General features: G+C 61.8%; 16 protein-coding genes across 16 annotated transcripts; 8 read left to right on the top strand and 8 right to left on the bottom strand.

Annotated features, from left to right (window-relative positions):
- Positions 1-640: 640 nt before the first annotated feature.
- COLE_02316 (uncharacterized protein) lies at positions 641-1453 on the top strand (the record flags this gene model as incomplete). The annotated part of the gene is made up of 1 exon (XM_018423722.2): positions 641-1453. One exon carries the CDS (start codon positions 641-643, stop codon positions 1451-1453), a length of 813 nt encoding a protein of 270 aa, XP_018277273.1.
- Positions 1454-1677: 224 nt separating this feature from the next.
- Positions 1678-2780, bottom strand: COLE_02315 (uncharacterized protein; the record flags this gene model as incomplete). Its single annotated transcript, XM_018420453.1, has 2 exons — positions 1678-2549; positions 2588-2780. 2 exons carry the CDS (start codon positions 2778-2780, stop codon positions 1678-1680), a joined length of 1065 nt encoding a protein of 354 aa, XP_018277274.1.
- A 465-nt stretch (positions 2781-3245) lies between these two features.
- Positions 3246-5062, bottom strand: COLE_02314 (uncharacterized protein; the record flags this gene model as incomplete). The annotated part of the gene is made up of 5 exons (XM_018426838.2): positions 3246-3550; positions 3581-3838; positions 3872-4515; positions 4547-4950; positions 4982-5062. 5 exons carry the CDS (start codon positions 5060-5062, stop codon positions 3246-3248), a joined length of 1692 nt encoding a protein of 563 aa, XP_018277275.1.
- A 462-nt stretch (positions 5063-5524) lies between these two features.
- COLE_02313 (uncharacterized protein) lies at positions 5525-6013 on the bottom strand (the record flags this gene model as incomplete). Its single annotated transcript, XM_018423723.2, has 1 exon — positions 5525-6013. The coding sequence occupies one exon, from the start codon at positions 6011-6013 to the stop codon at positions 5525-5527; it is 489 nt and encodes a 162-aa protein (XP_018277276.1).
- Positions 6014-6293: 280 nt separating this feature from the next.
- On the bottom strand, positions 6294-7022 carry COLE_02312 (uncharacterized protein; the record flags this gene model as incomplete). Its single annotated transcript, XM_018423724.2, has 1 exon — positions 6294-7022. One exon carries the CDS (start codon positions 7020-7022, stop codon positions 6294-6296), a length of 729 nt encoding a protein of 242 aa, XP_018277277.1.
- A 423-nt stretch (positions 7023-7445) lies between these two features.
- Positions 7446-8087, top strand: COLE_02311 (uncharacterized protein; the record flags this gene model as incomplete). The annotated part of the gene is made up of 3 exons (XM_018424851.1): positions 7446-7570; positions 7612-7724; positions 7756-8087. 3 exons carry the CDS (start codon positions 7446-7448, stop codon positions 8085-8087), a joined length of 570 nt encoding a protein of 189 aa, XP_018277278.1.
- A 581-nt stretch (positions 8088-8668) lies between these two features.
- On the top strand, positions 8669-9930 carry COLE_02310 (uncharacterized protein; the record flags this gene model as incomplete). Its single annotated transcript, XM_018420456.1, has 4 exons — positions 8669-8737; positions 8770-9033; positions 9105-9168; positions 9203-9930. 4 exons carry the CDS (start codon positions 8669-8671, stop codon positions 9928-9930), a joined length of 1125 nt encoding a protein of 374 aa, XP_018277279.1.
- A 1203-nt stretch (positions 9931-11133) lies between these two features.
- On the top strand, positions 11134-11777 carry COLE_02309 (uncharacterized protein; the record flags this gene model as incomplete). The annotated part of the gene is made up of 3 exons (XM_018425810.2): positions 11134-11274; positions 11305-11422; positions 11455-11777. The coding sequence occupies 3 exons, from the start codon at positions 11134-11136 to the stop codon at positions 11775-11777; spliced, it is 582 nt and encodes a 193-aa protein (XP_018277280.2).
- Positions 11778-11964: 187 nt separating this feature from the next.
- Positions 11965-13635, bottom strand: COLE_02308 (uncharacterized protein; the record flags this gene model as incomplete). The annotated part of the gene is made up of 5 exons (XM_018423725.2): positions 11965-12244; positions 12280-12967; positions 12999-13261; positions 13292-13422; positions 13483-13635. 5 exons carry the CDS (start codon positions 13633-13635, stop codon positions 11965-11967), a joined length of 1515 nt encoding a protein of 504 aa, XP_018277281.1.
- Positions 13636-14143: 508 nt separating this feature from the next.
- Positions 14144-15886, bottom strand: COLE_02307 (uncharacterized protein; the record flags this gene model as incomplete). The annotated part of the gene is made up of 4 exons (XM_018423726.2): positions 14144-14433; positions 14496-14790; positions 14832-15616; positions 15649-15886. 4 exons carry the CDS (start codon positions 15884-15886, stop codon positions 14144-14146), a joined length of 1608 nt encoding a protein of 535 aa, XP_018277282.1.
- A 346-nt stretch (positions 15887-16232) lies between these two features.
- Positions 16233-16814, top strand: COLE_02306 (uncharacterized protein; the record flags this gene model as incomplete). Its single annotated transcript, XM_018423727.2, has 3 exons — positions 16233-16286; positions 16367-16542; positions 16574-16814. 3 exons carry the CDS (start codon positions 16233-16235, stop codon positions 16812-16814), a joined length of 471 nt encoding a protein of 156 aa, XP_018277283.1.
- Positions 16815-17694: 880 nt separating this feature from the next.
- Positions 17695-20386, top strand: COLE_02305 (uncharacterized protein; the record flags this gene model as incomplete). The annotated part of the gene is made up of 5 exons (XM_018423728.2): positions 17695-18075; positions 18134-18237; positions 18277-18404; positions 18462-20084; positions 20121-20386. 5 exons carry the CDS (start codon positions 17695-17697, stop codon positions 20384-20386), a joined length of 2502 nt encoding a protein of 833 aa, XP_018277284.1.
- A 274-nt stretch (positions 20387-20660) lies between these two features.
- COLE_02304 (uncharacterized protein) lies at positions 20661-21593 on the bottom strand (the record flags this gene model as incomplete). Its single annotated transcript, XM_018425811.2, has 5 exons — positions 20661-20730; positions 20766-21000; positions 21033-21184; positions 21435-21538; positions 21570-21593. The coding sequence occupies 5 exons, from the start codon at positions 21591-21593 to the stop codon at positions 20661-20663; spliced, it is 585 nt and encodes a 194-aa protein (XP_018277285.1).
- A 333-nt stretch (positions 21594-21926) lies between these two features.
- Positions 21927-22639, top strand: COLE_02303 (uncharacterized protein; the record flags this gene model as incomplete). Its single annotated transcript, XM_018419517.2, has 5 exons — positions 21927-22037; positions 22070-22132; positions 22169-22305; positions 22336-22495; positions 22529-22639. 5 exons carry the CDS (start codon positions 21927-21929, stop codon positions 22637-22639), a joined length of 582 nt encoding a protein of 193 aa, XP_018277286.1.
- Positions 22640-22841: 202 nt separating this feature from the next.
- On the bottom strand, positions 22842-23914 carry COLE_02302 (mitochondrial 54S ribosomal protein uL23m; the record flags this gene model as incomplete). The annotated part of the gene is made up of 2 exons (XM_018420920.2): positions 22842-22991; positions 23036-23914. The coding sequence occupies 2 exons, from the start codon at positions 23912-23914 to the stop codon at positions 22842-22844; spliced, it is 1029 nt and encodes a 342-aa protein (XP_018277287.1).
- Positions 23915-24232: 318 nt separating this feature from the next.
- Positions 24233-24812, top strand: COLE_02301 (uncharacterized protein; the record flags this gene model as incomplete). Its single annotated transcript, XM_018420455.1, has 2 exons — positions 24233-24664; positions 24699-24812. 2 exons carry the CDS (start codon positions 24233-24235, stop codon positions 24810-24812), a joined length of 546 nt encoding a protein of 181 aa, XP_018277288.1.
- Between the last annotated feature and the right edge of the window lie 228 nt (positions 24813-25040).

The following is a 25040-nucleotide window of genomic DNA, read 5'->3' as shown; positions in this document are numbered from 1 at the left end:
AAGTTTCTCCTGGGAGCAATTGCCACATCGACGATCACAGACCACCTTCCCGTGCCTGCTCACCCGTGCAACCACACACACACACAAGGGCGGAACGAACTTTATTAAGCATTCTTAGTCTTATCAGTGTGCACATGCGTGACAGTCTGGCGAGACCTTCCTCCTCACCTTCTACATCAGCCGTGGATAACGTAAACCCCAGTCTGCTGCGTGGAGGTGCTTCTCCAGGGCAGGACACTCTCAAGACCTCGCTCGAGCGAAAGTTGGGGTACTCTCAGTGCAGGAAAACGCAGTCGGCCCGCTGCCCGCTAAAAAAGCTGGGGAGTCGGGCAAAATGCCGACCCCTGATCGGTGACTCCCACGAGCAGTCCAATATCGACAAAGCCGAGATAATGACGCTCGCTTACTCCAGTCTCCACCATCTGTGATGCCCTACCACCTCTGCATCGACGGCGGGGGCACGAAGACGAGCGCCTTCCTCGCGCACGTTGGGACGCGCACTGTAGTTGCTGTGGGCCATGCTGGCCCGTCGAACTTGTGAGCCTCGTCCGACAGCGCTGACGGCAGGACTTTCGGACTGGACGCATGCCTCGCCGCAACGCGAGAGGCAGTTGCAGATGCCGTAGAGGCGCTTCACCAGATGGATCCCGACTCAAGGATCGCCTTTCCCCTCGGCGACGTGAGATTTGACCGCGTCTGGGCGGCCTACGCTGGATGCACCCGCCAGAGTGACCGAGACGCGCTTCTCCCGCCCCTGCAAGACATGTTCGGGGAGGTGCGGCTCACTGGCGACGGCGAGCTGTTGACGGCCCCGGCGCTGGGTGGGCCGCCACAGCGCTTTGTTACGCTCATCTGCGGGACGGGATCGCTTGCGCTATTGTGGACCTACAGGGACGGGCGAGCGGAGCAGCTCGCGCGCAGCGGCGGGTGGGGGCCACTCTTGGACGACGCCGGGAGCGGATGGGCGCTCGGCAAGGAGGCCGTCAAAAGCGTGCTTACATTTGTTGCGAATAAGCGCGAGCTGAAGACCTGGCACCGCGAGGTGCTCGCGCACTTCGACCTTGACCGGGAAACGGGAGCCGATCGGCTCATCGCCAAATCCTCGAAACTAGATCCTCTGCTCTCGCCTGCAGATGGCGATGCGGAGCGCAAAAAGCGCATTGCGGAGTGCTCCCGGCTTGTCGTAACTGCCGCGGAGAAGGGGGATGAAGAAGCGCTCCGCCTCCTCGGAATTGTTGCGGAGCAGGTGTGCTCAACGCTTGCCCCGCTGGTCACGGAGGCGAAGAGGCTCGGGGAAGAGGAGGAGACTATGCTTGTAGTTGCCGGCGGACTGGGACAGGCGGAGGCGTTTTGGAGGCACGTTGAGAGACTGTTTAAGGAGCGCGAGTGGCGATTCCGGACAGTCAAAGTGCCCGAACCGGGGAGAAGTGGGCTTGAGGGGCTGCTTAAGTAGAGGTGCGACAATGTATGTGACTGCTGTATGTGGGTACCATTCGCTCGTGTGGGCATCAAGTCGGGTGTAGGGCATGATATCTGCACACTCAAGGCCATGTTGCCCCAACGAGCGGTTGTGTAGCCAGCACAAAGATCGGGTAACGGTGCGGTCCGTGATTAACACACTCCAAACTCGCAAAATCTCTGGTCGAGTACATGTATCGGTAAGAACAGTCTATCAATTTATGTGGTGTGGACCTCTGCCTCGAGCGCCTTCTTGAGTATGTCTTCAGCGGCATCTAGCCGCTCTGTAGCTTCCTCTGGAGAGCAGCGCCACCGCGCCGCCACCATAGCCTTTTTCACGCTCCCATCGCAGGCGTCAATCAGGTGGTCGATGCCCTCGCCGTCCTCCAGCGACACAGCAAGCTCGACTTTCGCGGCATAGGGCTCGAGCACAGCCCTGAAGATACCCCTCGCGCGGTTGATGAGCTTGGCATTGGAGCGCTTGACGTCGACCATGAGGTTGCCGTACGTCTTGCCGATGCGGAGCTGCACGCCAGTGCTGATCATGTTGAGGATCATTTTCTGTGCCGTCCCGCTCTTCATGCGCGTACTTCCCGTCACGACCTCAGGGCCAACAGGACACTCGACGATGTCGACGCACTGCGCCGCCATGGTGGATGGCGCAACGCAGCATATTCCAGCAGTGTAGATGGCGTGTCTGCGTGCCCACTCGAGAGCGCCGAGCACATAGGGAGTGCGGCCCGAGGCAGCGAGGCCAATGACCGAGTCGAGCTCTGGGCACAGCGGCGGGGAAATGGTCCGGAGGTCTAATTCCCCTAGCTCGGGGCTGTCCTCAGCCCCCTCGACCGCCTTTTGGATCGCGCGGTTGCCGCCAGCAATCAGCCCAATCCACTGTCCGTAGGGAGATGAAAACGTGGGTGGAATCTCGCTCGCATCCAGGATCCCCAGACGCCCACTCGTTCCTGCGCCGACGTAGACGACGCGACCTCCGGCGCGGACTTTAGGCGCGAGCGCGTCAATCACCCGCGCGATGGTGGGGATGCAGCGCTGCACTTGAAACGCGACAGTCTGGTCCTGCTCGTTGATCATCTCTGAAAGTAAGCCTCCACTTTCTCGCGCCTAAACGTACCACACATCTCCTCCGTGCTAGCAACGTCGATGTTGTGTGTCTTGAAGTTCCGCCCTTCGGTTTGCAGTGTAGAGAGATCAATGAAGGGCACGGGCGTTGAGACACCACTGGGGGATGGAGATGTGTATGGGTTAGGGGATACGCCGATGCGACCGTGCTTAATCGTAGCCAGCGAGGCGTTCAGCTTGGCCATCACCTCGCGACGGGGCGGCGATCCGAAAGAGTCGGACGCCGCACCGGCGTGCCCGCTTGGGTGCCCGTTGGAGTGACTGGAGTGACCGTTGGCATACCCATTGAGGTGGGCGGCCTTGTGCGGAAGCGTCGAGGTGGGTGCGGGCATCGTGGCTGCTGCGCTCATGATAGTATGGGAAACGGCCCTAGTTGCCGTGCATGTATATTATCTACGTCGCAGTTGGCCTCGGTAAGACTGCCGAGCCACAGTCCCCAGACATATCGTCCAGGCACATAGCGATGATCATGAGACTGATCGGCGGGCGGGCCGAATTCCGACGTCTAGACGGGTTTGGCACGGCGGAACAAAGTGAAAGAGAGACGATATCAAAGTGATTGAGTGTCCTCGCGCAATTGTCCCGCTCAAGTCCCCGACATGAGCGCAAAAGTGCATGCATGGCCTATTCCTGCAGCCTATCATATTATCTTACTGCCGCATACCCCAAACCTGCGCCCACTGCCCCTCTACATGCAAAGGTGTGCTGAGCACATCAGTCTGTGGTAGACCCAGCACGCCATTCAAATCCGCCCAGAACGAGTCGGATCCGGTATATGCCATGACGGCGGGCAAGTCAAGGTCCGGGATGGGCGTGAACGTAGATTCGACCGGCGGCGCGACGCCATGCTCCTGTTGCATCCGTTCCATTAGCCGATGGAGTAGCTTACTGCCCGATGTGAGCAGCATGGGCGCAAGGGCGACGAAGAGGTCGTGAGCAGGGCGCACAAGGGCGTCTGAGTTAGCCTGTCCTATGAGAGACATACCATCTGTGGGGAGAGCAAGGGCTGCGACCAGCGCAGAGTGCAAGAACAGCTTGGGCCACAGATGCAGCGAGGTGCTCCACCTGCCTACAACGAGGTCAAGCAACTCGCGGCAGCTCGTCATGTATTGCGCCGCATCTGGCTGCGCCGCCTGATGCAGATATCCGTCGACGACTACCGACGCGACGCGATAGTACAAGAGGACGAGGTCGAGTAGAAACTCGCGCTCGCTGCCGGTGGGCAGCTTGGCGGCGTCTGCGTCTGTTGTCAGCTTTGGAAGCGAATGGGCCGCACTTTGTATTTCATACAGCCACTTCGGACGCCAGGTCTCCAAATCGTCGCGGCAGCGCCGGAGTACCATCACTTCGGCGTAGGACAGCTGGGTACCCCCCTGCCCCATGAGGGCAGTCATGACGAGAGAGCGTGCGCTCGTGATGGCGCGGTTCAGGTGACCCAAGTTGTCGAACAGCTCGTTGAGAGCTGAAAGAAGGACGTGGCTTGCGCCGCGGGCGGGAACGCCGGGGGGCGGCGTCTCCGGCACGATAGGCACTGAGAGGTGCAGAATGCCGTGCGACACGGTCGTCATCTCGATAAAGTCCCACACGCGGCGGTCGCGGAAGTCACCCCTGTCGGGGGTTGACGTCTCGACGAAGGCGCCGTATACAAGTCCGCTGGTGATCTCGTCCGCCTTCCAAAACCAGGTGCGAGCGATACCCAGCCCGACGACGTCATCCCACGTCTTTGGGACGGTCACGTAGAGGAGGCGCACGAGAGCGCGCTGGAACAGTTCCTCCCATCGCTCGACTGGGGTGCGCATTCGCCGACCAGTTAGCCGCTTCGCTGAGGCCGTCACCACGGCCGTGAAGAGAAGTGGGGAGGGCGTGGCGAGCTCAGTCGACGCTGTGAAGCCATGGAAAATGGCCATCGAGTCGTAGAAGCTGCGTCAGCTACGGCGGGGGATGCACTCACTACTCCCAGAGAACGGCTGCGTCGTCAATGCTCACGTCGAGTGGAGTCGGGCGCTCCAGCTCCGCCAACGCCGGCTGCAATATATCTCGCAGCGTGCCAAGATGTGCGGGCAACGGCGCCGGCGTGGCTGTCGGCATCGTACTCGGCGGCGAGGGCGGCGAGGGCACAGCCCTGGGCGTAGAAGTGTCCGCGTGCAGTGAAGTATCTAGCAGCTGCCGCTGGAGCTCGGCGTTCTGCGCCTTCACAGCCTCTATCTCGCTGCTCAGGCTCTGCAACCGAGCCTCAACGGTTTGTTGCCACCTCAAGTCGTCCGTGAGGATTGCGGCGTTCGCGCGCGGGCGCACGATGCACTCGACGTTGTCGTCCCGGCATCGGCTGCAGGGTTTGTCCGGCGCTCCATCGCACTGCCATCAGCCATGACCGCCGAGGGCCCACCTTCAGCTTCTGTCTTCGACAGTGGAGACATGCGCTTGTCCGCTTCGGCTTGGGCGCGGGCGAGCTTGAGTCGCGCGGCATGGTGGCGGAAAGATCACCAGGAGAGTCGAGGGGGTGTCGGCCAAATGGCCGGTCTTTATCTGTTGGTGCCGTCGTATACCGCTCGCCCACCCTGACCCGTGCCAGATGTCACATTCCGCTGTGTGCGGATCGTTCTTGGCCTTGACCTGCGACATCGTGGGAAATGTAGCCCTTTGCTGATGTGATGCACGGACTAAAGAAGCGGCGATCAGTCGATCAAGAGCTGCGCAACAATGCCACTTCCAAGGAATATGTGGAAATTGTCTCGATTCAGCGGCAACGATCAAGTGCTGCTAAATCATCATAGGTGCCGCTGGCTCTGCCAACTTCATTAGAAATTCAAACGGTTATAGGGATGATGTAGTCGAATGAAAGTTGTCGAGGGGAACACCGTGCAGAGGCGGGCCCGATCGAGTCGAACAGTAGTGCCATCGGCGACGCAGAGAAACTGCCATGGAGGCATTACAACGACACCATTTTCACCACTACCAGTCCGTTGCGCGGATCCACCTGGCTGCCATCGCGCCCCTCTACCAGCTCGTACCCCATCTTCTGATAGAACGCCATTGCCCGCAGATTGTCCTCGAGCAGCCACACAGTGCGCGGTCCCTCAGTCTCGATGGTGCGCATAAGTGCCTGCGCTGCACCAGTGCCGTGGTGTGCGTCGAGGACGTAGAGGGAGTAGACCTCCGTCGCGTGCTGGTTTGGGCCGTGCAGGATAAACCCGATGATGCCGGAAGGCGAGTCGGCGACGAAGCATATAGTGCCAGGCTGCGGGAAGCCGTGTGTAAGCGACTGGGACCATTGTGCCTGCCGCTGCGCGAGGGTGCGGCTTGCGAGGAGCTCTGGATGGTGCGCGTAGGATTCTTGCCACGACGTGTGGTGGACGTGGGCGATGGATGCGGCGTCGGACGATACCGCGGGACGGGCTGTAAAGTAAGAGGAGGTCATGCTGCTGTAGCAAGATGGAGGAGTTGTGGCGAGGGCTTTTCAGTCGGTGTTCTATCCAGGCAAGCTTTGTTTGGTTCCGACTCAACTTCCGAGTCAACTCATGATTACTGAAATAGATCACATCGAATATCCGCTACGTCCCTAAATATTCGCGCTGATGACGTGCACTGCTGTGGCAATATGTCGACTGCGATGAACGAAACCAAAAATGACATTCAATGCATGTCGCTACGCAATACCCGTCCGCCTGGCCGTCGTCCCCCTCTAAGTCGTCCACCCACTACGTCGGCGCAACTCCCAACGTCGTCCCGCCGCACACGTACATGACCTGACCCGTAACGAATCCGTTTTCTGCGTCGAGGAAGAAGCCGGCGGCGCGCGCAACGTCCTCAGGCGTTCCGAGGCGCTTGCACACGGTACTGTTGATGATAGCCTTCGTGGCGGGCGCGTCAGGCGGATTCGAGCTCATGAAGAGCTCGGTCGCGATGGGTCCTGGGGCGATCGAGTTGACGGTGATGCCGTGCACGCCGAGCTCCATAGCCAGCGTGCGCGCCATACCGATCATACCGGCCTTGGTGGCGCTGTAGACGACGCGGTTGGGCTTGCCGAGCGCGGCGCGGGACGCGAGCATGACAATCCGCCCAAAGCCCGCTTCCTTCATGGCCGGTAGGGCGGCCTGAATAAAGATCAGGCTCGCCTTGAGGTGGAGGTTGCAGACGAAGTCGAGCGACTCGAGCGTCGCGGTCTCAGCGGTGCCGGGGCGCGTCGCGCCGGCGTTGTTCACAAGCCCCACGATCGCGTACTGGGACGCGAGGCGCGCCGCAATGTCCTTGGTCTGCTGCTCGTTCGTGAGGTCCGCCTCGAAGACGACCATGCCCTTGGGCGTCGAGGCTGGCGCCTTCAGGTCGACATTGAGGACGGTGTGACCCTGCGCGAGGAGGAGAGAGGCGATCGCCGCGCCGATGCCGTTGCTCGCTCCTGTCACGAGGTACGCGCGGGGCTTGGACATGATGAGTGGAGAAAGTCGACATCGTTTGGCGGCGCTGCTTGGAGGTGTGCCCACCGCTCGTCGGTTATCTTTCCGGATGGCAGAGGGCCGGCCATCTCCGGCAGTGACATCCGGCAGGTTTATCCGGCACCTCCACCACTTACATCCATGCTCGACGTCGGGGCGATGCATGCTTGAATGAGAATCGGTTGGGCGGACTGCGTCCCATCTAGCGCCGAGCGCTGCACGTTGACGAGTGTAAGGAATGGAGGGTGACGTAAAGTTGTGGGCGCGACCTGCTGCGGGGATCGCGGGAGGCAGCGGAAGCGATCATGAGCGACTGCGGAAGGCCAAACAGCGCTCTCTTCTCACATCATACACGTGCTACTCAACTCTACTCATCTCTTCCCTCCTCCCTCCTCCTCATCACCATCACACATCCCAATGCTCAAACTCGCGATCCTCGCTCTTTTCGGCTCTGCAGCCGCCGAGACTGTCCTCATCCACCCGGGCGACCAGGGATTGTGCATCCGCGCCGACGCGCCCTCAGAGCGCGAGCAGCTGAGCCTGTGGGTTACCACCTTCCTTCCGCATTCATCACTAATGACAGCGGGCGCTGCTCGACGAGCGCAGCAGACGTGCGTCGCTGGGACATTGATGACGACGGCGCCTCAACCCTCATCCGCTTGCATGGCTCGAGCGTCTGTCTGACCGGCGGTGTCCGTAAGTCCTTCCCGAGACATATTTGACGTAGACCGGACATGGGACGGCGAGCTCGAGTTTGACCCCGAGGACGGCGACCACGTCGTGCTCCGGGCGTGTCCTGAGGGTCCTCACATTCCCGCTGGCTACGCATGGGTGCGGCACGACAGCGAGAAGGGTCTCTCGTTCAGACTCGACCTCGGCGAGGACTGGTACCTGGACGCGAGCAACGGGGCCGCCGTGTACATCTCCGACAAGGAGCCCGAGACCGGGTGGACACTCGAGGCTGCCGACAGCGACGACGGCGAGGAGGAGGAGGACGCAACAGGCAAGCAGCGGATCAAGTTCTGGGAGGCGGTGGGCGACATTCTTGAGGGTCTGTAATGCGCAGCGGGTGACGGTGCAGTGTGTGCAGCGAGAGTCTTTCGATAGCGGCAAGGTCAGCAGCTGAGCAGGTTGGGTCTCTAGAATGCTATTTCGGTCCGAGAGTGCCCACGGGGGCCAGGGGCGGAATCGGCATGCTCAAGAGGTGGAGCGCGTCGTAGGACATGATCGACGCGAGCAAAGAGGGTGACATCACATCGGCGACCAAAACCTCCGAGCACTCTTCTCAGTCTCCATATCTTCACATCCAGACTCTGTTGTATCTCTTCGCATAGCTTCACCGGGCTCTGCGATCGTCCAGCAGCCAGCTCTGCCAGGCGGAATCGGCGACATGCGCTCTCTTGGTCTCACAAGAGGTCCGCAAAGATCTCTCCAAAAGCCCGGATCTCGGGCGCCCCCGAGAATGCCCCGAAGACATGCCGATCTGGCAGAACGGCCAAGCGGGCCGATGACCCGCTGCCATCTTCCGGACGACAGCCTGTCAGCCTCCCAGACACGATAAATGCACACGATTCCCACTTCTTCTCCTCCCACTCTCACACCTCACACCTTCTTACGGCTCACGGCCCACGAATAGAACCATGGCCCAGCTCAAGTCTGACAACCCCAGCTTCGTCCTCCACGGCGTCGAGGATGTCAAGATCGAGAACGTGAGCGCTCAGCTGGCTTCGCTGACGCGCAGCGCCCCATCCCCGAGGTCGAGAATGACGAGGTCCTCATTGAGGTTGCCAAGACGGGCATCTGCGGCTCGGACGTCCACTACCTCCAGCACGGTAGAATCGGCTCATTCGTGGTCAAGGAGCCCATGTGTCTCGGCCATGAGAGCTCGGGCAAGGTCGTCAAGCTTGGTCCCAAGGTGACCGGCCTCAAGGTCGGGCAGCGCGTTGCCCTTGAGCCCGGCATGGGCTGCCGCACTTGTGATATGTGCAAGGGGGGGCTGTACGAGGTGAGTTTGCGCCAGGATCTTGTGGCGTGGGCGTGGGAACGATAGCGGTGAGAAGGCGTCACTCACACCAGCTTTGCCCGGACATGACGTTCGCGGCCACACCGCCCTACATCTACGGCACGCTGTGTCGCTACTGTAAGACACGCTCCCATGCGGTACTGACGTACAGACAAGCTGGTCGCGGACATGCTGCACCCGATTCCTGACTCGGTGTCGGACGAGGACGGTGCCATGATGGAGCCCCTATCGGTTGCTGTGCACTCTGTCTCGAAGCTCGCCAAGTGCAAGAGCGGCGACAATGTCGTCATCTTCGGCGCGGGTCCCGTCGGGCTCCTTTGTATGGCGGTCGCTAAGGCGCTGGGCGCCGCGCGCGTCGTGGCCGTCGACATCCAGCAGGAGCGCCTTGACTTTGCCAAGTCGTACGCCGCGACCGACGTCTTCCTGCCCCCCAAAAAGAATGAGGGCGAGAGCACGGAGGCTTACGCCGAGCGCGCCGCCGCTGAGCTCCTCAAAGAGCTTGACATCCCCGCCCTTGGCTCCCGCGCACTCAACATCTGCATCGACGCGTCCGGCGCCGCGGTATGCATCGCCACGGGCCTCCATCTCCTTAGACCCGACGGCACCTTCGTCCAGGTAGGCATGGGTGCCCCGACCATCCCCATCCCCATGTTTGCGATCGTTGTCAAGCAACTTCGCGTCCTCGGCAGCTTCCGCTACGGTCAGGGCGATTACCCGCTCGCCATCAGCCTCGTGTCGCGTGGTCTTGTCGACCTCAAGCCTCTCGTCACGCACCGCTACAAGTTTGCGGACGCGCGCAAGGCCTTTGACCTCACCAAGGCAGGTAAAGACAAGGAGGGCAAGCCCGTCATCAAGGTCATCATCGACCCTCCCCAGTAGCCTCAGCGCTTGGATCTGTTCGTTCATAGTAGTATAGGGTAGGGGAATGCTCCGTCACAGGGCCTGTAGGCATGAATGTAACATAATGGATGGTGGTACATGATAGTACAGTCTATGGTGAACCAGCTGTGAAGTCTAACCAGCTGTAATGGGCCCCTATTGTCAGAGCCGCCAGCAGTTCAATCTACTGCTTGCGTGGCGTGGCCGCCTCCTTGGCCGCCTGCTGCACGGCCTCCCCTTCGCCAGTGTACGCGAGCCGCACCATCTGCGGCAATGGCTCGGGCTGCTCGTCCTCGCCTGTATCGGCGTATCGTTCTGGTATCAGCCAAGCAGCTCCCACACCCAAACCCACTCATTTGATCCAAGATGTGCTGCACATACGTCCAGTGCTGGAGCACGCGCCCAATCGCTGGCGGTCAGCCTGGTCGCAGACGGACTTACCTTCGCCGCCGTCAGCCATCATGTTGCTCTGCTCGGCCAGGGTGTTCGCCTTTGACAGCATGCCCTCGGTCGCCTCTTTGAGCGCTTGCAGGCCCGAGTACTCCTGCTGCTTGTGATAGAGGCGGAGGAGGGCGGGGTTGTTGGCGACTTCTGGTGGAAGGGTGGTCATAGCGTGAGAGCGGGAGTGAGCGAAAAGATGAAGGAAAGGAGTTCGCTCGCGAAGATATGGCGCGTGTTGACGCGCTCCGGGACGCGTAAAAGTCAAGTTGGAGGTGATGTAGCGTGAATGTCGATGAGCTGAAGGTGAGGTCAGACGAATGTTGACATGTTCTGTGGTCAAGGGGCCAAGGGGAGTGGGCCGTGGGAAAGCTACCCACGCGAAGCGACATCATCGCAACCTCCACCTCCACCGTTCGCTTGCTTGTCGTCTACCGTAACTACAGTCAGCATCACCTCCTTCTCCATCTCCACCGTCCTCTCCACTCTCTCAGACCACTTTGATAACCATGGCGCAGCGACAGAAGTGGGTTCCTCTCGAGGCATCGACTGAGGTACGTCCAGTCAACTCGCCAGGCCACTGACTCCAGGTGTTCACCGATGTGAGTCTCCGGAGACGCCACTCAAGTGTTCCGTTGGCGCAAGTGGAGGGAGGCCGGACTCCGCCTCCTCTTCTCGTGAATGTGCTAACGACAGTGGGCTCGCCCCCTCGGCCTCCCCGAGAAGCCTCTCTCTTTCCAGGACGTGTGGTCGCTCGACGAGGAGATGCTCTCCTTCGTCCCGCAGCCCGTCAAGGCTGTACTCCTGCTCTTCCCTGGCCGTGGCAAGATCCAAGACTTGAGGATCAAGGAGGACGCTGTGGAGGGCAACCGCTTCAAGGGTGACGTGTGGTACATCAAGCAGCAGGTGGGTTGCACTTTGGCAACGCTAATTCAGATCCCGAATGCTTGCGGCTCTATCGGCCTCCTCCATGCCCTCCTGAACCTTCCGGAGAGCGATCTTGAGAAGGACAGCAAGCTGTTGCAATTCAAGAAGGCGTCGCTCCCTCTCGACGGTAAGCTTTCGCTGAGGAGGGGCTGACCGCAGCCCAGAAGAAGGCCGATCTTCTCGACGAGACGGACTTCTTTAGCGAGGCTCACACGGCCACAGCCCAGAGTGGGCAGAGTGAGGTGCCGAGCGGCGCCGCGCTTGACGTCGACAATCACTTTATTGCTTTTGTGCAGGCCAAAAACGAGGCGGGCGAGACGCGCCTCGTCGAGTTGGACGGCAACCGCGCGGGTCCATTTGACTGCGGGCCGAGCACAGACTTGCTGCGCGACACGGCCAAACTTGTGCGCGAGAAGTACATTCCCAACGCCGAGGGTGATGTGAGCTTCAGCATGATTGCGCTGGCAGGTGAGGCCGAGTGAGCGGTGTTGGGCGTAAGTATCGAAATGCGAATGAGGTTGTCTGCAGTGAAATCTGATACCCTTCGCAACGTGATCCATCCGCAACTGACAACTGTCTACCGGCGCTAACAACCATCCACCAACGCTAACAACCTTCTCACGCAACAACGCCATCCTTACTGTTGCTCCCCAAAACACCCCTCCCTCTTTAGCACATGTACCGGAAGTGCCGGTTCTGGATGTCGGTAAGGTCCGACTCGCCCGCCAGCCAGTTCTGGTGCTTGCGCTCCTCCTCAGACAAGCCCGACTCGGCAAGCTCTGCCTCACGCTTGCGGTTCTGCCGGACGTAGTGCCACCACCATGCGCACGTGTTGACCATGCACAGGATGAGGATGACGGCACACACCGTTAGGCCCTTGATATACTTTGGCGCGTCTGACGGCCGCATGACCTGTGAGCCGACAATATTGCCCACGCAGTATACAAGACTGGGGTGAGCACAGACCACTCCCTAAACACTTACAGACTGGTGGCGCCGAAGAACGACTTCTTGGTGCGACCCGCGACGTTGACACTAATCATGGGCCAAGCGAGGATGAACGAGCCGATCGAGTACACCAGAGAGAACATCCACACACCCCACTTGGCCCACTTTCCAACTGGTGCCAGCCCAGCGAAGAGGAGCACAAATACACACATAGCCTGCACGAGGAGGACGAGGGGAAAGCGCGCACGGGGGAAGTAGCGCACCGTGATGGCGCACGCGATGACGCAGCAACACGTTACGGCGTACATTGGCAGCGAGTAGAGGACGGTCTCGAGCGAGTCGAACCCGAAGCCCTTGTATATGAGGTTCTGGAAAGTCGTGAGCGCGCCATTAGGGATGTTGCCGAGGAGGTTGAAGAGCGCGGCATACCAGTACTGGGGGTCGACGAGGCACTCGCGGACCTGCTCCCAGCGCCAGGGCGCCTGCTCGCCTGATCCAGTAGCATTTTCGACGATACGCGCCTTCGCCATCCGCTTCTCGCGCTTGCTGAGCCACCACACCTCGTCCGGCGTGCCGCCAAACACGAGGAACACGAAGCCCATGCCGACGGTAATTGCGCCGAGGAAGAGGTTGATGACGCGCCACGCAGCGAGGCCGCCGCGCCGCGCCTGCCCGTCCGCGATGTAGTATATCCCGACGCCGAAGACCATGGCGAAGAACGAGTCTGCGTCAGCGCTGCCCCGGCGCGCACCCACTCATAGCATAGTACAGGCCCTGCCGCAGACTCTGCTCCGTCCGGAGATACCATGACGCGGTGAAGATGGCGAAGCCGGGGGTCACGACAGCCTCGAACCACCCCAGCCACACGCGCACGGCAGCCAGCTGCGCGTAGTTGTTGCATGCGCCGAGACACATGACCATCGCGCCCCAGATGATCGTGCACACCGCGAGCGCGCGGCCCAGCGGGAACTTTTGGAGGAGGTACGCCATAGGATACTGCGCGAGCGCATAGCTCATGCTGGTGTGAGCGGAGTCGGGGGTGACGCACTAGAAGAACGAGGTGAGGTTGGCGAACTCTTGCGTCGTCAGCCCCGTGTCCTCCTTCAGGCCGAAGACGACGCCCGAGGACAGAGACGTCTTGTCGCTGTACTGCAGGCCGTAGAGAATCATGAGCATGGGCTGGGATCAGTTGCGGAGCTGGGTGGGAGGAGGGTGGGGTAAGCGTGGAGAGTGGCGCACCATGAGGATGAAGTCGACTTTGCGGGTCAAACGCGAGTACTCTTCCTGCGTGAACTCGTCGTGCGCGCGCACGCGGTCCTCCGCGACGTCGACCTCCCGCTTGTCGATGGACGGGCGGGACACCGTCACGCGAATGTCGTTCTCCTTATCCATGGCGAGATGAGATTGAAGACGGACGAGATGCCAGGCGGCCTAAGTACTTTCCCTTCCCGAGGTGGGCTACAGCAAGCCCCACGAGCATGTATAGGCGAAACACGGCTTCTCCGCCTATCTGCCCCGTTACCAGCCTGACGCCGTGCAGTGCGCGCTGCAGCACTGCTGATACGCCGAAGTCAGCGCTAGCGTTCATCAACACCTCGTTGGAGCCAGGAACCGGTCACATGTCACTTCCTGAGCCCGGCATCTCGCGGCACGACGGCACGGCGGAGACGCCAAGGCGCTAATTCAAGCGCTCACGCGGGCACGCGGGCTAAACGCTGATACGACGCGGCATGCGTCGGAGGAAACCGAGTGTCACTGACACTGCGTCGTTGGTTATCGCCGTGGAGCTGCGCACTAGACAGTGTGCATTCGGCCGGGCTTATCTTCCACGCGCGCCAGCGCCAGCCATGGCCTCACGTCTGCATCACATCCTAGCCTACCATCAGCGGCGCACACCCGCTCACACCTTCTGCGGCGTCTCGTCCTCCCACGCGCCGTCCCATCCGAGCGCGGAGCGGTCCCACTCGTTGTCGTTGCCGTCCCCGCCCCTGGCCGACTCCTTCACCCAGCCCGTGTACTTCATTATCTCGCCCGCGATGCGCACGAACACCGTCCCGTCCACCGCACTGATGCCGGGCACGATTTCCGAGCCGTCCGCGTTAAACGCGCCCGGGACGGTGCCGGCCGGCCGCCACCCGTACAGCTGCGAGTAGTGCAGCAGCGAGCGGATCGACTTGGGCACGTGCGAGTCTGGTGTCAGCATGTCATGGCACTCGTCCAGGTCTCCAACCGTCTTGGGCGCCGCCACTCACCGTATGCCACAAGGGCGTTCTCCACGATCCCGAACCACGGGTTATCCTCCGCAGCGCTTCCATCGCCGATCATCGGGAGCTTGTGCTCCGCCGCACCTTCTCCCGCGCGCGGAAGGGGTCCCGCTGCGTCCACGGGATACCCCATCGCAACCTGCGGGAAGAGCGCTGGTCGACCACGCGTCGAGCAGATGTGGAAGAGCGTGAGCGCGTACGACTGGAGGATGATGCGCCGCTCCTTGTCGTCCAGACGACGCATATAGGCGGGCAGGAACAACGACGACGTGAGGAGGTGCATCTGGTGTCAGCTCGAGCGTTCTTGGGAGGAGTAGCACGCACCAAGAAGAAATCGATACGCGTCTTGTATCCCGGCCGGCTGGTTGCGCCGCACAGCAGCGTGGCGACCCACGCCACTTCCTCGAGGCGAGCGGCGAGACCCTTCTCTGACAGGTCGGAGGTATCCCACCGCGCTACGAGGTCGTGAAGGACAGGGGTGCGCTCGGGCGTGACAGCCTGGCGAAGGCGGTCGTTGATCAGGATCGTTGTGTCGTAGGGCCCTACATCGAGGACGGGGTTTGCGAGGTACTCGACATAGAGTCCGAGCAACGACTTGTTAGGCTTGCCACTAGTATTCTTCAGCTGTGTCTTGGGCCAGTCCGCCGGGTACAGGGCGCGCGAGATGGACGGGTCGTGCTGGCACGCCTGCGCGAGTCCCTCCGCGACGACTAGGGGGTCGTCGAACTCGAGGCCCAAGCCGATGTGAATGAAGGGGTGCACGACGCCAGCGAGCAGCGCACATAGCATGCTGGGACCATCGGCGTTGGCGGCGGGAGAGAAGAGATACTCGCGCAGCGCGCCGTCGATGCCCAGGCGCTGAACTTCGCCGTGGAAGAAGGGGAGGTAGAGCGAGTGCGCGCCTCGCTTCCCGAACACGGCCTTGTCGCGCCAGTTGTCGCGCGTAATCTTGTCCGGCATGCCCTGTAGATCGTTCTCACGACCATCCTCGCGCGGGTCAAGCAGCGCAATGTATCCGCGGTCATACTCCCAGTCGGCTTGGAGGAGCGCGGGCGGCGCGCCGAGCGCGTACCGCGTCAGCGCCGAGTGCGCGAAGTGGTTGTGCGCATCTGCTGTCAGATGGGTGGAGGCGACGACTCACAGCGCCGCTTCTTCTCCCACATGTCATAGGCATGGTCGTTCTCGGTGAGCACGCGGCGCACTGACTCGGTGCTCTGCGGGGTCACGCCGGTGAAAATAAAGTATGGGGAAGGCTTGGCCTGCGAGGATGGGAAATTGGACGCCAGCGCAGGTGGGCGCTGCAGCGGCGCCTTTACCTTGAGGTCTGCGCGCTTGGGAGGCACGAAGTGAGCCTTGCCGTCCTTGCTGTGAGTGATCATTGATGCGAGTTGGCGGCGAGCCGAGGGCAGCATACGTGGGGGGGCGGGGTAGTTGTGTTTGTCAGAACCGTGACAGGTCAGCCTTATGAGTGAGGAGAGAGTGGGAATGCGGAATGCTTGGTGACCAGCCACGTCTAATAGGAAGCTTCGCCGTTTGTCAGCTGGGTCGGGGACGACTTGGTCGTAACCGAACAATGAGATCGACCACCGACGACGGGACGGAGGTGGACGAGACCGATTCGGTTCATGACGTCATGGCTGAGGTGCGGGAAGCCTTCGCGACGCCTGTCCGTGGAGGATGTACGCAAGCGCCCTCAGCATTGCATACTCACTCACATTATTCATCATGGCCGAGAACACACAGCAGACCGAGCCATCGCAAGTGGCGGGGCAGATCAAGGTGAGTCACTTCGGCGTCCGAGGCGGCGGCGGTGGCTGCGCCGCTGAGTCTGACGTGGTGGATTTGGCATCTGACTCTAGAACGCACAGGGCGCTGTGTACAGTGCCGTCGGCTCTGTGCTCCCCGCCGCAACGGGCGACCAGTGGGTGGCCGATGGCACCGCGCTTCAGAAGGAAGGTCAAGCCGAAGTTCAGGCAGCCAAGGACAAAGCAGCCGCCGACGCGACGGTCGACGCGACCAAGGCCAAGGCTAAATCGTAAGTCTTGACCGTTGCGGAGCTGATCCAGCGCGTGGGGATATGTGACGGGAAACCAGGAGTTGCAGACGGAAGGGAATGTCGAGAATGAGGGCGCGCAGTGGAAGTACAAACAAGCGACGAGCGATAAGGTGGTGGATGTGCCTGTGCCTTCGGTCGAGGGGGTCAAGGGGAAGCTTGAAAGCGTGGCGGGCATGGTGACGGGAGACCAGGGGAAGCAGATGGAGGGAAATGCGCGCGCTGAGAAGGCAGCTTGGAAGGATGGTGTTTAGTGCGACAGATGCAGTGCTGCTCGCTGCTCGGAGGCCTGTGCGGGACGTGCCATCGAGGAGCTTCCTCGACTTTGGTTAGCTTACGCCTTGCCTCGATGGTTGATTGTGTCACCAGTCACCATCTGTCGGCGTAGGTTAGTCGATGCTTGGTGCTTGTCGATCGCGTTCGTTGCCAGCGGCAAGTCACCCAAGCCTCAGAGCTCATCACGACGTATTGATGTTGTTGACACGATGAAGACCACGGAGATGACGGAGACTGCAGTGGGTGAGGAGAACGCCACACAGGATAAATGCCGTGATTCCGTGGTATGGAGAGATGGAGGCGCGGATGACGCCCGCTGCACACAGAGGCTCGAGTTTGTTTGATCCCCCCCTCCGCCCTTGCCCCGGTCGCCCTTGTACCGCTCCTTGAGTGGTCCCCCCACCAGACCCACCGTAGCAGTGACCATTCGGCTCGCCCACGCTACCCACCATCCCATCACCACCTCCCTCCTCCTGCTGTCCCTCCCTCACTTATCAAGCGCAACCACATAGATATTGCATCTCACTCGCACAGTGCATTTGACGACCACCAACGACACGATCTCTTCTATCCCCCGGAACCCCTCCCCCCCCCCCCCCCCCACTTCGGTTCCCCTCCCCCTGGCATCTTGTACGAAACAACGCCACACATTCGGCTCGGTCGCGCGACTCGCGACCTTCATTCATCTTCCATCCTTTCTTTTGCAACTTCTCTCCCTCTCTGTCTTTTGACAACATTCTCAAGCTTTAATTCACTGGGCAACACCTCGACAAGCTAGCGCATTCAGTGCACTTGCCCTCGCTCGCAAACGCAAAGCAGGAAGCCGCCGCGAGCAACACCTCTCCGTTGTCCGCCAGAATGCGCCCTGCGCGACGGGACTTCAACCAAGGGTACCCACCGTCGTCCTTGTACGGCGGCGGGCAGGGATATCCTCTCGCTGGCGGCCAGATGCAGAATGGCGGCGGTATGGGTAACCCTCATCATCAACAGCAGCAGCAGCAACAACAGCAACAACAATCAATGATGCAGCAGCAACAGATGCGGGGCGGACAGATGCAAGGCGGGCAGATGCAGGGCGGGCAGCAACAAGGGCCAGGCTCTGATATCCAGTCTAATGCCCCCTCTCAGTCCCAACAGCCCGAGATGAACCTCGCCAACGTCCTCCATTACCTTCAGAGCGAGTGGCGCCGCTGGGAGCGCGACCGCAACGAATGGGAGATTGAACGCGCGGAAATGAGGGTGTGTGGGACATCGTCCGCAGGCAGATGGCCTGGCTCCGTTGCCGCTAACACACCAGGCGCGCATCGCCATGCTCGAAGGCCAGCGCCGCTCGGCCGAGAACTTGAAGGTCGACCTCCTGCGCCGCGTCAAGATGCTTGAGCATGCTCTGCGACAGGAACGGTACGTAAGACCGCTGATCTCTCTGGTTAACATTCCCAGGGCTCATAAGGCTGGAGGTCGTGCGACTGCCGGCGCAGCACGCCTCCTTGTCCTCCAGGACGAGGACAAGATGAGCCGCGACGACAAGGAGGGCAGCGGAAGCAGTGATGGTGGCGATGACAACAGTGGTAGGTGCCCTGCTGGCCGCAAAGTTTGGCAGATGCGAAAAGAAGCTAACGGGGTAGAAAGGCCAGAGCGCCCACCAAAGGCAAACGGCACCCACGCTTCGGGCATGGCCAAAGCGGCGTCGACGGCGCACCGCCCAGTCCCTGACACGAGCGCGTGGAAGAACCTCGCCGCTCCACCGCGAGACCCAAAGGCGCGCGCGCGCAGCCGCGAGTACCTCAAGCAATGCCTGCAGGAGATCACGTACCTAACTTCGCCGGGCGCTCTGAATCCCCTCCCGGCCCGTGCGCCGGTCTCGATTGACGAGTCGAACGGAGAGGCTGGAGTCCCTGAGCGTCCGCGCAAGACGTTGCCAGAGCAGCCGATTCCATCCATGGTCGTCAATGAACCAGAGGCAAAGAGCGAGCAGCCCGCTGCTCCGTCGGCCTCGGCCTCGGGCGCTGCGCCTGTGGAACCTACAGGCCCCACTTCCCAGGCCATAAGCGAGGCTGCGGCTGCGGCGACCGCTACCACCGTGCAAGAAGCAGTTGCGAATACCACCAACCGAGAGCAGACCGCATCGTCGGTCCCAAACGGATCGGCGGAGGGGAATGAGACACGGGAATCCTCGGCGGCAACCATCGGCGATGCCCCTCCTTCCTCTCCGGCCCCGCGCACGGTTGCACTGCCTGAGAACGAAACACCTGCAGGCGGGTCGCCCCCGGGGCTGTCTGTCATTGAGCCGCCAAGGCAGCAGCTCACTGCCATTTACAAGCCGGAGAGCAAAGCTGCGTGGCGCGAGGAGTTGCGCGCGGCCAATGAGGCGGCGAGCAAGGTTCCATGGCCTCCGCGCAAAACAACGGACGAGGAACAGTTGGCCGGCCTCACCCTGATCGACGAGGACATCAAGGCGGAGGAGGCTGACGGCGACCGTGTTTGGACGACGCGTCGAGCGCTCAAAAGCCACCTAGACATCGTGCGTAGCGTTGCTCTTGCCAACGGTCCGGACTTGATTCTCGCGACAGGCGGAGACGACTGCACTGTCAAGGTATGGGCGCTCGATGCACCGAGCGTCATGTCATCCACATACCGCCCTCTTGCCGCATCCGAGCAAGAGCCCGCTGCCACGTACCGCGGCCACACGGAACCTGTCCTTGCTGTTGCTGTGTCAAGCACTTTGGGACTAGTCTTCTCCGCATCGGCCGACTCGACAATTCGCGTGTGGGAGCTGGCAAGCAGAGGGAACGACCCGTATGCTCCTTACGATCCCTCAAAGGCTGTCGCGACCCTTGAGGGCCACACAGAGGCTGTGTGGGACGTGTGTCTTATACCCGCACGGCCGAGCGCCAATGGAACGCATGGCACCAAGCCCGGCGCCGAGAGCCAGCTCGTGTCTGTTTCTTCCGACGGCACTGCGAAGTTGTGGATGGAGAAGGACGGCCGGTGGTCACTACAGGCTTCGTTCACCGACTTTGGTGGTGCAACACCTACATGTGTTTCGGGCGACAACCAGGACTTTGGCCGGGTGTTGGTGGGGCTCTCGAATGGTCTCGTCAAACTGTATTCACTCGAGGATGGCAGCGTCGTGCAAGAGTTCGGCGAGGAGGGGTCGCAGGTCAACGCCATCCTCAGCCATCCGACATTGCCGCTGGTCGTCACAGGCCACGAGGATGGCCATCTCCGCTTTTTTGACTCAAAGACTGGTGGGTGTGCATCGCCATCGACAGCTAACGGTCCAGGCGCACAGAACTCGAGCCTCCTCGCCCACCCGAAGCCTATCACGTCGCTCTCGCTTTCCCCCCTGTCGCCGACATGCGTGTTGTCCGCCAGTGTGGACTGCAGCGTGCGGCTGTGGGACCTGCAGCGCAAGACATCGCTGCAGGACTTGAATGGGCATCGGCAGCGTTCGAACGAGGGCGTGACGCACGTCGCGAGCCACCCCGAGATGCCCATCATCGCGAGTGCCGGTGCGGACGGCGTCGTGCGCATTTGGGGCGCGGGGTAAGGAGGCGGAAAAGCATTATGCTGCCTCTCGCGCGGAGTACGCGAGGGCAACATCATCATCAGCATCGAGCACCTTTTTTCTAGACTAGTTTATCAGTGGTGGGCCGCATCGTCATTGTCGTGTGCATGATGGATTGTAGTCGCATGAGTACTCTCTCCTTCCTTGGTTTTTTGAGGGTTGCAGTGCAACCTTGGATGCAAAGTCATAAGAAGTTGAATCGGGCATTAAACATCCACGAGTAACATCCACATGATGCGCCGCGTACTATTCTACTCTACTCAGCCTTGGACTCGTCCTTGGCGTCGGCCTTGGGCTCCTCAGCCTTGGCCTCCTCGGCGGGCTTCCTGCCCGTCAGCTTCCCTTCTGTACTGCAACTCACTCGTCCTTGGCCTCCTCCTTCTTCTCCTCGGCGTCCTCCTCCTTGTCCTCGACAGCCTGGTTCGCCTCCTGCGCCTCCTCGAACGCCTTCTTGAAGAGGTTGGCGTTCTCGGGGTTGGCAAAGCGGATAGCGAGGAGGTCGGCGCTGGGCGCGCCGTCCGACACGTCGGCGGTCGCGTTCCAGACCCAGCTGCGGTCCGAACCGACGTTGGGCGCGAGCTTCATGTCGGCCGAGACTGCGTAAGCGACTCCTTTGGACATGACGCACTGGTGTGGTTGGCGCAGACCTTGAGCGTCTTATCCCGGCGCATCAGGACACGCGTCTTGCCCGTCACCTTGTGCTTGAGCAGGCGCACTTCGCCGGTGCCGCGTTCCTTCCACTCGCTCTCGGTCTTGTTGAAGCGGAAGAGCTTTGCACGCCTGTGCGTCAGCGGGCGCGGGCGGGAAGGGGGATAGCGGCGAGGGGCCCATTTCGAGAGGCAAATGCCAGTGCGAGTGCGAGCGCGAGCGCGAGCGAACTTGGCAGGACTAGCGCCCCCGCCCCCGCCCCAGCCAGAGAACCCCGGAGCCAGAAAACAGTTGTGCAATCGCGCAGAGCGCATGCTCAACCGCTCGCGGTCCGTGCGCACGCCACCAGTTTCGCAATTCCACCACAAGATCCACAACTCACATCTTGAAGACGGCGTCCTCCTCGTCCTCGCCCGTCTTGATCTCGACGGTCTCGGTGAGGCGGACGACCGGCTCGAAGTGGGGGTCGTGCTCCTCGGCAGCAGCCTGGCGTCAGAACAGCGCGCGCGCAACGCACGGGCTTGGGCTCAGTGTCGGCCATTGTCTGGTGTCAGCGGGGAAGGCCGGGCGCATGACTCGGCGCGCTGCATGCGACCGAACGCTGAGCGGCGTAGAGCGTACGCCGCGCGCCAGCGCGCCAGTGCTGCAGTGCAGCGTGCACTCACAAGATTATTGGGAAGTGGGCGATGCAGAAAGGAGCACTATCACGACGTGTACCACACTCGCCGCTGAACTTTGCACCAACGCGTGGCGCTGCCGCGGGCCTATTTCCGCGGGAGGCGTGCCGTCGCGTGCCACGTCTCGATCGTCGATCTCTGCCATATCCGCTTTCGGCGCGTCACTGCCATCGCTGCTTCAGCATAACTCACTCACCATGCTCCGCTGGCTCCTCCTCCCCTTCCTCGCCGTCGCGCTCGCGCACCGCATCGAGGTTGAGCAGGGTGACCGCCACTGCTACTTCGAAGACCTGCAAGCACAGGACCGGGTTAGCTCCACCCGAGGCGCCGCTGACTCCAGATGACTGTCACGTACGAGGTCGGCGGGAGCACACAGGGCGGCTCACTGGACATTGACTTTTTCGTGCGTCGCAGGAGGGAGGGTATGAGCTCACCCCAGGTCGTCGGACCAGGCAAGGTCCAGGTGTACAAGAGCCTCAGCGAGGCGCAGGGGACGTGGTCGGTCACAGCACCCTCGCCGGGACGGTACACGTACTGCTTCAGCAACGAGGTTGGCAACGGGCGCAAGACCGTCTCGTGAGTTATCCCGGGGGTGCGCTAAGCCAGCTTCAACGTCCACGGCGTCATGCACATCGACGAGGAAGAGCAGATGGCTCCGGTCGAGCGCGAGATCCGCAATCTCGCCAGCGGGCTCCAGATGGTCAAGGACGAGCAGTCGTACCTTGTCGTGCGCGAGCGCGTGCACCGCAACACTTGCGAAGCGACGGTGGGCTCGAGGCAAGAGAGGGGCTGACGACAGAACTCGCGCGTCAAGTGGTGGGCAATCGTCCAGATCATCTTGCTCTTCGGCGTGTGCGGCTGGAACGTGCACTATCTCAAGAGCTGGTTCGAGGTCAAGCGCATCCTTTAACGACCTATGTAGCATGCAACGAATGCGACGATGTTGGGTGGTGTTTGCACGCGGATGTGTATGTCGAGGCAGCCGTCCGAGAGACTAGCGACCAACGATAGAGTCTACTGCTGACGTTGGTCTGCAACACTGCCACTCCACACTTCTAACCACGCCTACAACTCGCCCACACACCCTGAAGCGTGATCAATGCATACAGTGTCTAAGCGGGGGTGGACTCCTTGGGCGCGGCAGCGGCCTCGGCGGCGTCAATCTTGGCGCTCTCGTCCCGGATGTAGAGGTTTGCGGCGGCATTAGCGAGCGCCGCCTCACGCTCGTTGCGGCGGCGCGCAATCTCGCGGATAATGTTACCCTGTTCGTCAGCGCGCTGCCCATCTCCTTCAGCTGGACACTCACCGCGTTCGCCGTCGTCTTGCCGCGCCAGCGCTGCCCCTTCATGATCTTCATGAGCATGCTCTTCTGGAACGTCTTTGCGCCGTCGACGAGGAACTCGCCCTCGAGCGCACGCTCGCGCGCCTGCGCCTGCGCCTCTCCCGCCTCCTTGCCGCCCCACGTGCCCGCGCGCATCTCCTCCACATCGTCGGGGTAGTGGAACGGCTCCTTGAGCCCGACAACTGCGCGCTTGAAGTTGTTCTCTGCGCCGCCGAGGCGCACAAGCTGTCCGCGCCGGTTGCGCGCGACAGACCCCACGCGCAGCTCGGTGCGGATGAACGTCACCTCCAAGCCATACACGGCGTGGAGGTAGGAGCGGAGGTCGTTCTTCGTCATGCTGGGCGGGATGCGGAACGTCGCTGTCCAGGGGTCGTACGCCTGCCCCGGCTTCGTCGAGTTTCGGACGAGGCGGATGGTAATGTTCGGCAGCCAAATCTTCTGGCCCGGCACGGCGGTGCCGGCCTTCGGCGCGCCCTCGGCGGCGAAGTACTCGGCCCAGTCGCCGTTGGGGGCGCCGCGCACACGCGACCGCCACGCTTGGTTGACTTTGAGGAAGGCGCGGCGCGCACTCGTCTCGTCGCCTTTGTACTGCCCGGCACGGCGCATCTTCTGGAACAGCTTCTCGAGGTGGTCGGGCCATGCGGCGCCGTTCTCGAACACGCCCGGGTTCACGAGCAGCGACTTGCGCTGCGCGTGCGGGAACTGCTCGCGGCGCTCGCGGACCGCCAGCGGCGCTGAGGCCGCCTGCGACGCCACGGCCTGCGCGGGCAGCCCGATCGAGGGGCCGGCGCGCGCGTACGTCGCGCTCGAGGTCGTCAGCGCGCGGGCGAAGAGGCGCGACATGGTAGATGGGTGATGGGGGCTTGGCTTCGGTGCTTTGGCTGGAAAATGTCGGAGGAGAGACGGGGGTGGACTTTGCTGCGCGCCTAGGGGTGGAGGGCATTTAGGAAATTAGGTCCGCGACGGCCTTTGTGCTGTCTCCTACCTGGCCCCACGCCTAATTTGCGGGAGCAAAGCGCGCCTGCCCTCGCGCCCCCGTCCCTCAACAACAACATCCGGCGCGCAAACAAGCACAGTCAATCACAAGCATCACTACCGACCCAATCCGCCTGTCTCACTTCCACCAACCCACACTGTCGAGCAATGGCGCCCGCCGCAAACATGCAGCGGCTCGAGGCGCGCGTCGCCTCCTTCTCCGCCGTGGTGCGCCCGAAGCGCGCCGCGAAACCCGCCTGGCCCCTCGCGCGCGACACGCACCCAGCACTGACGCCCGCGGCGCTCGCCGCGGCAGGATTCTACCACACACCCGTCGCGGGCGAGGAGGACGCGTGCATGTGCTTCCTCTGCCCGCTGGCGCTCAGCGGGTGGGACGCAGGCGACAACCCGCACGTCGAGCATGTGGGGCGTGACACGCCGTGCGCGTGGAAGGAGCTTGTGTGTGCGCTCGAAGTGGACCGGCTGCGCGGCGGGCCGGGGCGCGCGCGCACCGAGTTTGCGAGCGCCGACGAGCTGCCTTCTTCGGAGGCGCGCACAGCGCTGCGCGTCCAGACGTTCGGGGATTGGTGGCCCCTTCAAGCGCCATCACCGCTTGATGTGAGGATCCGGGCGACGTAGAGGCTGACGCTAGCTTGCGCGTGCGGGGTTCATTAGCACCCCGTCGAAGGAGTCGGCGGATGGCACGACATGCCCGCTGTGCAAGTACGAGGTGGTGGAGTGGGAAGAGGACGACGATCCCATGTGAGTCCAAGGCCACATCGTATGCTGACCCCAGGGCGATCCACAGGCGCAAAGAACCCGAGTGCCCGTTCTTCACTGCAACAGTGAAGAAGGGGCGGAGGACAACCAAAGCCGCAGCGGCGCCGAAGCGCGCGCCGCGCGTCGACGACTCGGTCGAGGTCCCGCCAGAAGACGCGCCAAAGCGGCGCGGGCGGCCGCCAAAGTCCGCCGCATCGTCCGCCAACTCGTCGAT

Source organism: Cutaneotrichosporon oleaginosum (assembly GCF_008065305.1).
Source record: "Cutaneotrichosporon oleaginosum strain ATCC 20508 chromosome Unknown ATCC20508_contig02, whole genome shotgun sequence".
Taxonomy (NCBI): Eukaryota; Fungi; Basidiomycota; class Tremellomycetes; order Trichosporonales; family Trichosporonaceae; genus Cutaneotrichosporon; species Cutaneotrichosporon oleaginosum.
The sequence above is the reverse complement of the archived record's forward strand: the minus strand, read 5'-3'. Positions and strand labels throughout refer to the sequence as shown.